At 31.1% G+C, this 14,434-nt stretch overlaps 1 protein-coding gene across 1 annotated transcript; it reads left to right on the plus strand.

Annotated features, from left to right (window-relative positions):
* The first annotated feature begins 458 nt into the window (after positions 1-458).
* Positions 459-12,144, plus strand: LOC107443244 (uncharacterized). Its single transcript, XM_016057044.5, has 3 exons — positions 459-1,052; positions 7,495-7,562; positions 11,870-12,144. Exons 1-3 carry the CDS (start codon positions 1,038-1,040, stop codon positions 12,087-12,089), a joined length of 303 nt encoding a protein of 100 aa, XP_015912530.2. The 5' UTR covers positions 459-1,037; the 3' UTR covers positions 12,090-12,144.
* The last annotated feature ends 2,290 nt before the right edge of the window (positions 12,145-14,434 follow it).

Here is a 14,434-nt window from a genome sequence, read left to right on the forward strand (position 1 = left end):
AATTCAAATAATTAAATAATATAATTTTCAAACATCCGATAAACCATCATTCCTATTAATTAAAAATTCAAATTATATTTTTTAATTAGTCAATTCATGGTATTTGACGTCAAATTAAGTTATAGGTTCATCAAGAATCTTTAATTGTGGAATAGTTATTTCACTTAAACTAACAATTATAAATAATTCATTAAGTCATTATGAAAATGTCCGTAATATTTAAACTTTATAGTTCAACTTTTTAATGCTGTATTTAATTCTTCTATCTTTCAAGATTCGCTATTTTCACGTTTAAGGCTCCTTTTTACCTAATTAAAGCTACTAAACAATCAAAGAGGTCAGTAATTATAAATTTAACAAGACTTTTGTTGTTTAACTGAAACAAAATATGAAAAAATAACGCGTAACAGCGCTTGTTAAAGAGAAATTTAAACTGAAACTTTTAAGTTGGCGACAGATAGAATCCTGCCAAGCAACATGCAGCACTGGCATTCGAAGGCAGCTCAAAATGCGCGTTTAAGAAAATGCACGCAGCTCAAAATGCATATTTAAGTTAAAGGACACAGCAAAAAGTCTTCTTTCTTTCAACCGAAATATTTAACAGCTAAACAAGAAATTTCTCATTTACTTTTCCTTACATTTTTTAAATTGTTTAATGAACAATTACTGTCAAATTCCATTTAAAAATATTTACTCTATTAAAATTCATTCAACTGACATAAAATAACGCTTCAAATGCATGCTTTGATTCTTACTTCATTAAAACTAGAAATAAAGTTTCATATCGTTACAGACATTAGGACCTGTCTTTTGAATTTGATATTAGCGTCTAGAATCTAGATGTTATTTTCTGAAGTTTTAGTAATAAGCGCATGCGCAGGAGGAGCATATAATTTCTTATTTTTCTTTTAAAATCAGTCGTTTGTAAGATAGTGTTGCAGTTAACTATTATAAATCCTAGTCTTTGAAATAAAGATTTTCTTTTAAGTAATATCGATTCACTTGTTAATTAACCACACAAAAATAAAGACCTCATCATGGAAAATAACCAGGTAAGAATTCTTATTCTGTATGTAATTTTATTTTACACTGTTAAGTTTGAATCTTAAAGTTAATTTATACATAAACAATCAGTATCTCTTTTACAGCTTGTATTTGAATGTTAATGTTAGTTTATTGTTTATTTTCGAATGTAAAAACTAATTTTTCATTTACAAACACTTTCATGTGAAGTTATATATACAAAATCGTTTGCACAGTGAAATAATTTCTTTTTCTTTTATAAACTAGTTGATGGATTTTTTTACGAAAGCGCAATATATCATGGAATATTAAGGATTCCATACTAATAGTTCATGAATTCTGTTAAACCTCAACCTAATTTTAACAGACTTCTTAAGCAAATACGAGTTTGGAGTATGCAGTCTTTCAATTTAGAAATTATATTAGTTAAAAATTTTAAAACTAACAACAATATTTAATGTGATAAATTTACAGAGATCGTTTGCAGCTTTATTTTTTTAAGCTTGCCAAAATTTGTTTTCTATTTGATACTTTATTTAGCAGAAGAAAACAATTAGAATTTGAAACTTTAATTTATCTTTAATGGTAAGATGGAAATTCAATACATTACTTGTTTAGGTGTTTCATATTTTTTCTTTCTTAGTTGCACTTTAAACATTCTATTTAAAATAACTGAAATAAATTTAATGGTTTAATGAATAAATTGAATTGAACGCGTGGTTAGGCTAGTCAAGTTTTGCCCGATGCTTGATTCAGGAGCTCCTTGATTCTTCTGTGCTGAGTTGAGTTCAAAAGAAGGCTACAATGTTAAACCTTGATAGATGCAAATCTGATGCATCGATATAGATCAGCTGCTCAACGACAATGATAAAATGAAACATGTTTCTAATAAATTTTCGAAGAATGAGGAACCTGCATGCGTAGGGTAATCTTGATTATTTTGAATAGTCTATAACTTAAAACTCCCGAAAAGCAAATCAGTGTTTTCAAAATTAACTTGAATTCTTTAAAATCAGAACTTAAAATTAGCTTAAAACGAAGCTGACTTCACGAGACTAGAAACGAGGCGGGGATTGCTTATGACATCAGAATCCCTTTCCTGGGTAAACTAAAGCCTGTCGTCGTCGGCCATTTAGGCAGGAGGGGGGGGGGTGATTGTTCTTGCTTTTCAGTCGTGACATCTTTGGCGAAGAATTCTGCCACACCCATACGTCACATTCGTTTCTAGGGTGGACCCATTCATAAGGGGACCATTTTTTTCAACCTGAAACCAGGACAACATGAATTTCGACCAGTCCCGCCCAAATTTTATAAATTTTTATCAAAAATTCACCCAACGGCCAGCCTGTATATCTAAGTAAATAAAAAACTTTTAGATATCAAAAAATTTTGCGTTTATTTAAACACAAGAAATGTGAAAACTAAAATATGATTTTACTATATAAAAATAAAACATAATAAACATAACATAACATGATAAGCCATACCTAATATAATAACATAATAAAACATAAGTAGTTATTTAATTTAGTTTGTTTTTTTATATTTTTTTGAGGAATGAATTGCTTTTAACAAATTTTTGTTTTCCTGTATATTTTCATAGAATTTCATACGGGTTGCATTTAAATTATTTTTGACAATCAACAAGGATTTCAAAGTTTCCACTTTCAATTGGGTTTTCTCGCTAGTCCAGATGTTGTTTAATAAAGAAAAAACCCGTTCGGACGGTGCATTAATTCCTGGCATACAGAGGCAATACTCTACCAATTTGCCAATATTATTTGACACATCATTTTCTTTGAAAATTTAAATCCACCTATCTGATACCGAAACACAATTTTATTTCCAATGCCCAAGTTTCTCATCTGTGGTGTAGTGCTGAGCAACCAATTCCCGCAAGCTCCCGTCCGTCCAAAGTAGCTTTTAGCTTGGTAAAAATATTTTTCCCGGCTCTTCGCATGCCTCCAAAGTTAGTGTTGGTGCTGTCGGCACAAAACCCTAATATCTTGTTTATAAGTTATGTTTTTTTAAGACCTCTACAATATATTCGGTAACTATGTCAGACGTTTCTCCTGGCAAATCCTTTACTTCAATAATTTTTACCTGTATTCCATTATTGTATGGAAAATATCTGACAAGTAAAGGAATAAGTTTAATTTCTTCGTGATTTAAGGCGTCTGAATACACCGATATAAAACTTACGTTTCTCAAATCCTCAGCCAATATTTGATTTGCATAAGGGACAAGTACATCGGTGATCATAGCTTCGCATTTGGTCCTAGAGCATGTGAATTCAGCATCGAAACATGCCTTAATAAGTTTACAGGTACAGTCCATTGATTGAAAAGATTGATTATGCATAACTGTATGATATGCCCACAAACCTTCAGCTGCAGCTATTTTCTTCTCGGCAGTTTCAAATTCTTTTTTCTTAAAATATGATGTCATACTCGAACTTGCAATTGCTGCTGACACTGCTCGTTTGTGTTTAACTGTTTTTATGTGGTTTTCAATGTCGCTTTTTTTTTCACTATTTGCAATAGAAAACGTACTTCTACATTTTTCACAATATACTTCACTAGGATCAATATTATTACTTTCTTTAATAAATGTATATTTTAACTTTAACTCACCATTAAATACGCACTTTCGCCGTTTTGCCACCATGATAATAATAAGGTAGGTACATCACAGTAGTTAGTACATCAGACCACCACTGGCTTGTATGACGTCGTGGTGGTCCTGCTCATGTGACACCTGACGATATCACATGGAATTATCAGGATTGCCAGTTATAATTTTATTATTTTCATTTTATTACTTTTTTTTGTTTTAATGTTTTCTAATCTAAAACCAGTACTTCTCGTGTACTGGTTTTGTTTAATAACTAACCAGGACTTATGCCCTGAAAACCAGTACTGTACTGGTAAAATCAGTACGAATGGTCACCTTACCCATTCATACATCCATTCATTCATCCACAGATCCTAATTTTGACCTGAACCAGAGAATAATCAATCTCCGATTCAGTACCCCCAGAGGTTTTGATTTGTTATGGGAACATATTGGACTTTGTGATCCGACAGATTTAACGTACACCAATCACCATTTACTATACTGGGAGTCTTCGGCCGGCTGGATTCGAACTCCCGTTCTCATAAACGTGAGTCTAGCACCCTGTCAACCAGGCTATAGCTGCCACCAAAACTTCTCATAGGATGAAGTGATATTGTTTACGAAGTTTTATTTTAATCTTATTTTCGACAAAATTGTGTTTAACTTTTTGATATAATGCAGACAGAGAAGGATACTTGATTAGAGAATTGATATTTGTTTTGTTGCAAAAATTTCGATTTTGTTATTCTAAAGTGTTGTAAGCAAACTGGTCTATGCATAGAAATAAGAACTCCGTTTCGAAATTTTTCACCTAATTGTTTGATTCCAGATGAGAAATGGAAATATTTAATATTTAGAATTTTGAATTTTTTACTAGAGATGCAAATAACTCTTAACCCCTTTATTGATTTTTAGTTATTTTTTTATTCTTAAGACCTCCTCAGAAAAACTACAAAAAAATTCATAATTATTTATTTGTAATAATTTTTCGTATGTGTAATATTGAATTTATTCAAAGTAATAAACTTGACACGAAAGTTGTGTTTTAAAATTTTATGCTATTATTAGCTAAAATATGTTTGTAAGAAGAATTTCGCAAAATAAAATTCATACAAAATTTAAAAAAAAAAAAAAAAAAAAAAAAAACAAGGAAACAAAAAAAAAAAGAAGACTATAAAAACTTAATAGCAAATTGTTTTTGTGTGTTTGTGCGTGCGTGCGTGTGTGTTATAGAATGTTTAAAGAATTTCAAGTGTGATGTAAATGAAGTATTACTTTTTCTCGGAGAATTAAACTGAAGTATCATTTTTAAAATTTGAGTATTGTTAAATTGCAAATTTCGTTTCGAAATTTGCTGGTTTAGAAAATAAATTGATAAATGCAAAAAATATTTTTGAAATTACTTTCTTAATTTGTATTTTATTTTCAATAACTTTTGATGAAAATTAACTTTTTTTTATAAATGTTGGTTTATTTTTACTAAAAACATACATTAAAGTATGAATTGTATTTAAAATTCCTTACTGGTTTGATCAGAGACAGAGGAAATGAAAATGTATAAGATTTTAAAATAAAAGTACTTACGAAAACAATTTTCCCAAAAAATGTCTTGTTTTTTTACTATTTAAATCTAAAATATTTCATTCTATTATTATAAGAAGAGATGCAAACAATTTTAAGCTTCTTTCATTTTTTATTTTAATTCTTTTTAACTTTTTCTTTCGCCCAACAACACAAAAATAAAATGAATTATTTTCAACTCTAAAATTATTTTTAACTCTAAAATATAAAAAATAAAAATAATTAATCTTTAATTATAAAATCCTTTCATTTCAAAGAATGAAAAAAAAAAAAAAAAAAGATTTTAATGCCACGATAGGCATTACATATTTCCTAGCTTTTAAAATCTCTTAAAATTATTTTTTGTAATCATTCTTAATCGAATTGTAATTAAATGAACTCAGTTAATTAATTTTTAGTAAAATGTATCAAAAGCAAACAAAATATTTTATTCATTTCTTGTCGATCAATGTAACGGCTAACTTTTCATTTCAGTACTAATGTAGACTCATTAATACAGTGTCGCGCCTAATCAAAAACAAAAATCCATTTATAACTCTGTACTTATCTCTCTCTTTTCTTGTCTTTTTTTTTTAAAAAATATCTCTTTTTTTGTCTTTCTTTAAAAAATCTCTTTTTTTTTGTCTTTTTTTAACTATCTTTTTTCAGTCTTTTTCTAACTATTTTGTCTTTTTTTAAAAAAAAATCTCTCTTTTTTTTCTTTTTTTTTAAAAGACAAAAAAAAAAGGAGGGAGACATAGATAAATAGAGAGTAATAAATGGATTTTTGTTTTCGATTAGGCTAGACAGTGAATTGATGAGTCTACATTAGTATTGAAATAAAGTCAGTCGTTTCACTGATCGATAAGAAAAGAATAAAATATTTTATGTTTGCTTTTTTATAAATTTTAATAAAAATTTACTAATTTATATAATTTAATTACAATTCAATTAAGAATGTTTAAAAAATAAGTTTAAGGAATGATAGATATTTTAAAAGTTAGGAAATATGCAATGCCTATTGTGGCATCACAAAGATAATAACCGGAAGATCATTTCATAAACATTTTAATTCAGCATAATAAATTATTCCTTCACAGAAGGGGAGAGAAGCTTAATCAAATGCAAAACATTCTTACAAAATTAAAATATTACTAAGTACTGTAAAATGATCTTTGTAACAAAGTATTTCAGTTTCAAACAGTTCAAATTTTTAAATTTTTTTTTTTTTTTAAATTCTAATAACGTTTGATAACTTTGCATAAATCCTGTCATTTTTCGCCTTTTGGTACATTAAAAATATTTTATATGATGAGTTAAATATTAAATCATTGCTACGTATTAAACCAATATTTGTTGTAAGTGCTTGGAGTTATTTTGTAGAATTTTTATCAATGTTCTACTGGGTGCGGCAAGTGCTTTCGGAGAGTAATATGAGTCGTATACAAAAACTGAGTTTTAGTGGGCATGGCTAATCGAGTGATTTTAAATAATAATTACGAAAAAATTAGTAAACCCACTGAACTGAAATTGGTGTATATCGTCATAAAATGGCATGAAGTATGGTATTTAAGTAATATATATATCATACAGGTTCCTTGTTGAATTTTTCTAATTTTTTATTAGATAAGTTAGTGCTTAAAAATTTATTTGTTTTGTACATATAAATAAACCGTAGAATAGAATGCCGAAATATAAATGCAACCAACTTTTTTCTTAATCTAAACCTTAAAAAGAAATGACAAACAGAAATTTGTTAACTATTTTTTGTTCGAGAGCCTTTTGCGCGATTAAATATTTTTAAGCGATGAAGATTCAGGATTACATGGTAAAACGGAATGGTTTTGCCTTTGTAAAAATTCATTTATTTAGTTTTTAATTTTAATGTTTTGTTTCTCTGAATTTTTCGCTTAATTCAATAAATTCTGAATTTAGAAAAGAAATTACCAAGTTCAATTAAATCTTTTATATTGTTTTTTTTTTTTTTTTTTTTTTTAAACTAGCATTTTTTATAAATTTTACATGAAGTAAATATTAATGAAAATTTCACAAAATATAATTTTAAGAACAAAATTTACATAAATGATGGACAATCTAAGGACATTTTCTCAAAACAAAATTTTTATAACAGTACATGCTTATTTCTTTTTGTGGTTTTAAATAAATATATGTGCTTATTCTACGTATTCATTTAACATAAATATTTTTCTAATATATTAAATATTTTTTTTTATTGGATATGAATTATACTTTCGAAATTTGTCAAATCTTTATTGTACTTTATATCTGTTACAGAGTTTGAGAACTAGATCAGCTAAAAAGATGCGGGAAAATAAGATTGCTTCTGGAAAACCAATTGATCAGTAAGTCCTTTAACCCTTTCGTTTAGAGCACCGTATTTAGCCGGCATCCTCGCGATGGCCTGTGTGTACGTGCTCCGCAATTAACCAGCCCAATCCGATTCAAACTGCCATTTTGGCTTATATTCCAAATGCCTTTAATCTATATTAAATAAATATCGCTAATATTATATTTTGAACGCGCGTAATGTATTTTGTATGTCAAAAAGAGATATTCCGAAATAGAAAGTGCGTCGATTGCAATACAAACTACAAAAGAAGAGAATCTTAGTATGAGTGTAAAAAACTATAACATGAGTTTCTGTGTCACTTAGTCCTTTGCCGTAAAATTTACGATAGGGGAGAGTGGGGTCAATTGTAACATTTTTTACTTAACCATTTTTAACTAACAAAAAATCCAATATATTATTAGTATTAATTGACAGACGAGTAAAGTAGACTATCCTCTACTAGAAAAAAAAATAAATACCTAATTTTAAATGTTATTATATTAGTTATTAACAATTTTTGACAGTCGAGCACTTGTTACAATTGTCCCCACTTACGGGGTCAATTGTAACAGTTCATAAATTCAACTAAAACATAGTTAATTATACATAGTATCATAGTTGTGATATATTTCTTTATTGATCAAAATAGTAGTGATATTTTAGGAGTAAAAATAATAATGAGCAGAGACCTAAAGGGTTAAGCTTTTAACCTTAAGGGGTTAAAAATTTTAATTTATGCTGTGAAAGGTGACAAATAAAATAATGCACATGCAACATAATATAAATGATATAGGAAACTATTGGTGGTTCTTAAAGACTTAAGTAATGGTTTGTAAACATAAGATTATTTATTTTCAGCTGTTACAATCGTCCCTTTACTTATTGTTACAATTGTCCCCAAGACGCCATTTCAGCTTCATTTGTTAAAAACAATGCTAGTTAATTAGCAAAACTAATCTTTTTTTATTGAAATGTTAATTAAGGTGTCCACTTACATATTCGGTTACTAATTTTTACTTGTTTAAACAAAATTACTTTGTTACAATATAATATTCTAATACCAAAAAAAGTACTGGCGTGGCGTGAAAATATCTTTTGTGATCTAACTCTTTCAAAAGTTCATAAAAATGATTGCCATCAGGGGTGTACATGTAGATTTATTAAATACACCTTGCGCGCCACGTAGGAACCAAATCTAGAACCCGACACTCGAAATTTTTGCTCTGTTACAATCGTACCCTGTTACAATTGACCCCACTCTCCCCTACTGAATAAAATTACGAAGATTTTTTTTTATTATCCTAAATTACATATTAAAATATAATAATTGCAAAACTTTTAAATATATTTTGTAACACTTAAATACAACAAACCGAACGTCAGCTTTTCGACCCGAAGTGTGGAAAATTCGCGGGGCGTTGCACAATGCAGTGGGCGCTGTTTCAGCGAAGCTAACTCTTGAAGATCACGGAAATTTATTTTTCGCCAAACAAAGTTCAGAAACTCGCCACCTGTTAGGAAATGGCGCTGTATGCAATACTGTTAAATCAAATAAGGAACAGAATCTAACTTACTTCATTGTTGCATCTGGAAAAGGGAAGGAAGCCTGTTTCTGTGGCAATCGTGGAGGAAGCAACGATAGACAGCACACACTATACGAGCAGCGCAAGTGCTGCCGCACGTCGAATGAACGGAGTACTGTGTACAAAATTCTCCGTAAAGTGCTGAAGTTCCACCCATACATCATCAAACATATTCAAGAACTTCAACGTAACTGTGTCCCGCAGTGGACTGATCGTTAAGACACGGCTCCCAGCAGATCACCGAAGTCAAGCATCCCTGGCTACGGTCAATGTGCGGGTGGGTGACCACTTGGATCAATCTGCGTAGGGACCGAGGGTGTGCGGTATTGGCCCTCGTTAAACTGTGCTACCGTAAAGTGCTCGACTTCGAGTGCAGGTCGTCGGGCTACTGAAGCGGAGGCGCCACCCCCTCTGCAGAGGATCAAAATTGTGATGGCATGTCTTCGGATCATCCTCCGGGATGTTTCCCAGACCGTCGCCAATAGCCCATTGTGCAGCTCTAGTGCGACGTAAATTAACAACAACAAAATCAACGTAACTGTTGCTAGACAATCTTTTGTAATGGAATTCTTTGTCTGGAATGAAGTGGACGAACATTGGCCATGAAACATTTTGTGGAAAGATGAGGCTTATTTTACCAAAATGACGATGTCAACATTCTTAATTTTGCAGGATTTGGGTCAAACAAATCTCTCTCGTTATCTACCCAATTCTATTGCATTTTCCTTCGTGTGGTATGACCGATTAGTGTGTTATGACAATGACAGCTTGGTGTGGTATGACAGCTAGCCTCATAATTGGACAATTTTTCTCTGGGGAGCAGTTGACAGCTGGACCTGTTGCATACACGGTGACTGTAACTCGCTTAGCGTCAATGTTAAGACTTTTTGCCATACCTAAACTCCAGCAACGTGGCATTTTAGACACTATGATCTGTCTGTCGGACGGGGCGGGGCTCCACATGACATTGGTACATGTGTCACCAGTTACTTAAGCATCATTTCACGAATGATCGGATTATAAGCCGAAACTTCATAACTTCTTGGTCACCGGGCCTCAACCCCTGTGTTACTTTTTTTGACCATAGGATTATCTCAAAAGCCTTGTTTATGGTATTAATGCTGTAAACAATTGGGCAGAATTGAAAGATGTGATACACCGACATTCCATTTCCTTTTGATGTGCTGAGAGTTACAGTTGAGAATGTGTGCAGTAATATCATTCAACTTGCTTTTGGAAAATGGTAGACGTTACATTAAACATGCTTTGCAATATGTTTCAGAAACGATTAAACACATTTCCGATATCTTCACATCTTATTTCATTTAACAATACTGCATTCAGTGTCATTTCCACCCCGATAGTGAGGTTTGAACTTTTTTTGACCGAAAATAAATTGTCATGACCTCTTTTAACCCTTTGAAGCTGATGGGATATCAGTGTACCTTTTACATATCTTTTATGGCACTCTAATTACAAACAAAAAAATTTATTTTTGGTATTTATTTGAAGAAAAAAAAGAGCTGACTAATAGATATTGAAAATATCTGTTTAATTATCGAAATTATTCATACTAAAATAAAATCCAAGAAAAGTAGTTTGAAGAATTTCTTTCACATTCATATTTAAAAGTTTATAAATAACTGATATTGTTAATTAAAGACATTTCAATGATAAATAACTGTATTTCTTAAATCAAAATAACTGCCAAAAAATGCAAATTTGAAAATTTATTGTTTAGAATATTTTGTTCTTTAACGCAGAAAAAGACGCCGGTGTTTCATGCAGTCTTTCTTAACCATAAATAGTTAAAATGCTAAGTCTGATATTTTTCACTTATTTGAACCTAAATTAATACAAAATAATGAAAATACTAATATAAAAAATATGTTTAATAAAAATTCTGTGTCAAAAGGGTTAAACTATTATTAAGTTCGATAACCTTTGATCCAGTAGTTTTCCTTTTACCATATCAAAGTAGAACTAAAACTATAATCACTCTCTATATAACGCTTCATTTTCCTCTATGATAAAACTCATTTTAAAGCATCAATATTTAGATATATGTGCATAATATATTAGATAAATATGCTTGGATTATTGGTTTGCCATGGTAGGTAAAACAATTTAAGAATTATCATCAGAGATTAAGATTTATACGTTATTTATATAAATTTTCTCAACGATCGCACAAGTTGGCTCCAATGATAAAACAAGTTTATGAGGAAACACGTTGAAGTTGTGCCTCACACAGAGCAGTATTATTTTCGATTTGAAAAATGAAAGTTAATTCAAATTTACGAATGAAAATATGAATGTGATGTTTTTCTTCTTATGATTTAACATTGCGAAACAATACACTACAAATGCAATGTTTTGCTCATGAGTCACCAAAAAAAAAAAAAAAAACTGATGTTTTTTTTAAAAATTTCTTTTAATAAGTTTTCCCTTTCAGTTAAAAACGTATTTTACGATCTCAAACTATCTTTATTGATATTTTATCCTTTTATTTTTGCCAGAGATAGTTTATAACGCCGTTTGATTTCGTTACATTGAGTCCGTAATAACATGTGGCACCGTAGAATTTAACGGCTATTCCGTATGTGCCATCAAATTTCACATTAAACCCAATCTAGTTTATTTAAAAAGATAATTCTAGTGTCAACAGAATTTTAGTGTTCCATTTTAATTATTGCATGTTAATTGAAATTTAAATAATCGAATTTAAATTTTTTAGGGCTAAAAATAGGGGCAAGCCAAATGAAAGAAGTACAACGTTGAAGATTGATATGTGTGATTGCTTGGATAGAACTTGTGAGGGGTGTTGGTTTCCATGTAAGAAATGCTCTTCAACAAAGTGTGGACACGAATGTCGGAAGACTCGCTCTTGGGAGTATGTAAGTTACTTAGTGGAAGGCAGTGACGTCACTGTAGAAAATCCTCTTTTAAAAGAGTGAACCTGTAAAATATTTTAATTCCTATTTTTTTAAATAAATAGGTTTTTATTGCTGTTTTACGCTTTCTTGATTTATAGAGCAAAACAAGCGTAATCTTAAAATATTTCATTACGGGCTTTGAACAGCCGACCCGATAATGAGTTTACGACCAATGCTGGATTACCCATTAGGCCATGGCCTGGGGCCCCTAATTACTAGGGCCCCCCTTAAAATGGATTTTTTAAAAATAAATTTTAAAAAATTAAGATAAAAAAAAATATTTTTCAAATATATATTAATAAAACATAATAATATTTTTGTTCTAATTTAACAAAATAAAGGAGAATTTAGTTTATTATTATTTATTTTAATTTTAAATATGCTTTCTTAAGTGAAAAGATTTATAAATACTTTTATAGTTGAATAAATGAAAAATATACGAGAAAAAAAAATTTAATCTAAGGGCCACAAAAATGTGAATGGCCTAGGGCCCCGCTTACGCTTAATCCCGCTCAGTAATTTGAAACTAATCCAGATGAAAAAGGAACTCCCAGATTCATGGAAGATTTTATTTTAAAATGTAGAGCGATGCATGAAGGCTCCTTATCTTTGCTGAGCAAAATCTTTAAGTCCAATGAATTGTTTTTTTCTATCTCGCTTGATAGAAAAAGTAAGTAAGATTGAATTGCATAAATTTGAAAGTAATGCCGTAAATTAAGAAGGTCCATAAATTAAGGATAATTTAGAATCACGCGGAAATTCAACTTTAAGGTTAAAAATTCCAGCGAAATACACATCTTAAGTAATAAGCAAATTACAGGAAGCCACCAGGCGACACTGACAGTAAGTCACAATGACGAGAGTGCAAGGAAAGGGTGTATGTGGAATGGTGGCAAAGAAGTAAAATTTTTCACAAGCGTTCTGCAAAACGCTCAGTCCCGTAAACGAATAGTTATGGCACAGAGAACGTTGTGGATGAATTTTTACATGGAAGAATTATCTGCCGTCTCAAATGTGGGCGTACAGACAGTACACAGATGGAAGTATCCAAGGAACTTGGAATCGTTCAAAGTGTCACTTCTAGTATTGGCAATGATTCCCAGATGAAATGTTAGACGTTTCAGTGCCTCAGAGTTACAACTCCGAATGAAGACGCGTGGTATTTGGTTTCGGTAGTAACTGCCAAATGAAGGAGCACAACATCCATCCTGTCTCGTCAGCTATCTTCAGCCACGGTACCATAGTTTTAAGGCAAACTGTCTAGAGACGTTTTGGAGTATATGCTGGCTCGTCTTACATGTGCTCCGTTCACGACAATAACTGTCGCCAGCGATTTACCTGGAGTAGAGAACGTGTAATGTGTGAATATCGTCACAGAGGGCTTGTGTGACGTTTTCTGGCGAGTCCCGGTTCAGCTTGCAGTCTGATTCACGTTGGACTTTCATATGGAGAACGCCTGGTACCCGTTACCAACATCATTGAACGACACCGTTATAGTGGTGCAGGATTGCTCGTTCGGGGTGGAAATAAACTGGGCTTCAAAACAGATCGGTATATTAAATCGAAATCATGACAGACGATATTTATCGGGACATTATTCTGAAACAAAATGTACGTTTGTTTAGGGGTGCCACAGGGACTGCATTTGTGCTTATGGACGACAACGCCGATCCTCACAGAGGAAATATCGTAAAAGAATACCTTCAATTTGAGGATATTCACCCGTATGGAATAGCCAGCAGTCTCACCTGACTTGAATCCGATAGAGCACGTGTGGGATATGCTTAGCCAACAATTTCAGCCTGTTAACCACCTTTGACACGTGTACCAGAACTTCGGAGAGCCATTGTTTCCTGAATGGAGTAATCTTCCAAAATATCAGCTCGACAATTTGATACTTAGTATGCCGTGTTATACGGATTATATTTCATCGTATAGGAGACATATTAATTATTAATCATCATACTAACGATATAATATCAGGTTTTTAAAGAAGATATTTTGCATAATTGCTTTATGGAGTAAAAATTATATACATATATATATACTTTTTGAATATAATATATATGCCTTTTTTTTTTATTCTGTATATTTTGTTTATTAAATGGTCTTTCTGAATAAGTCACGTTTGTTTCTGAACCTTAATTTATGGACATGAGTTTAAGTGAAACTATTCTATTAATAAGATAAGGCCTTATATTAAAAGCACCATTTTGTTCCAGATTGGTGAAGATTTTAAAATGTTGGCAAAATTATAAATGCTTTAGGTTTTACCTATGACTTTGTAAAATATTTCACAAAAAATGTAGTAGTTGGCAACCCTGTACAAATGTGCAGATCAATCATGCCTGTTTTCAACGTTAAAA

This window comes from Parasteatoda tepidariorum, chromosome 6, assembly GCF_982258835.1.
Source record: "Parasteatoda tepidariorum strain Cologne lab strain chromosome 6, Ptep-v5.0, whole genome shotgun sequence".
NCBI classification, from domain to species: domain Eukaryota; kingdom Metazoa; phylum Arthropoda; class Arachnida; order Araneae; family Theridiidae; genus Parasteatoda; species Parasteatoda tepidariorum.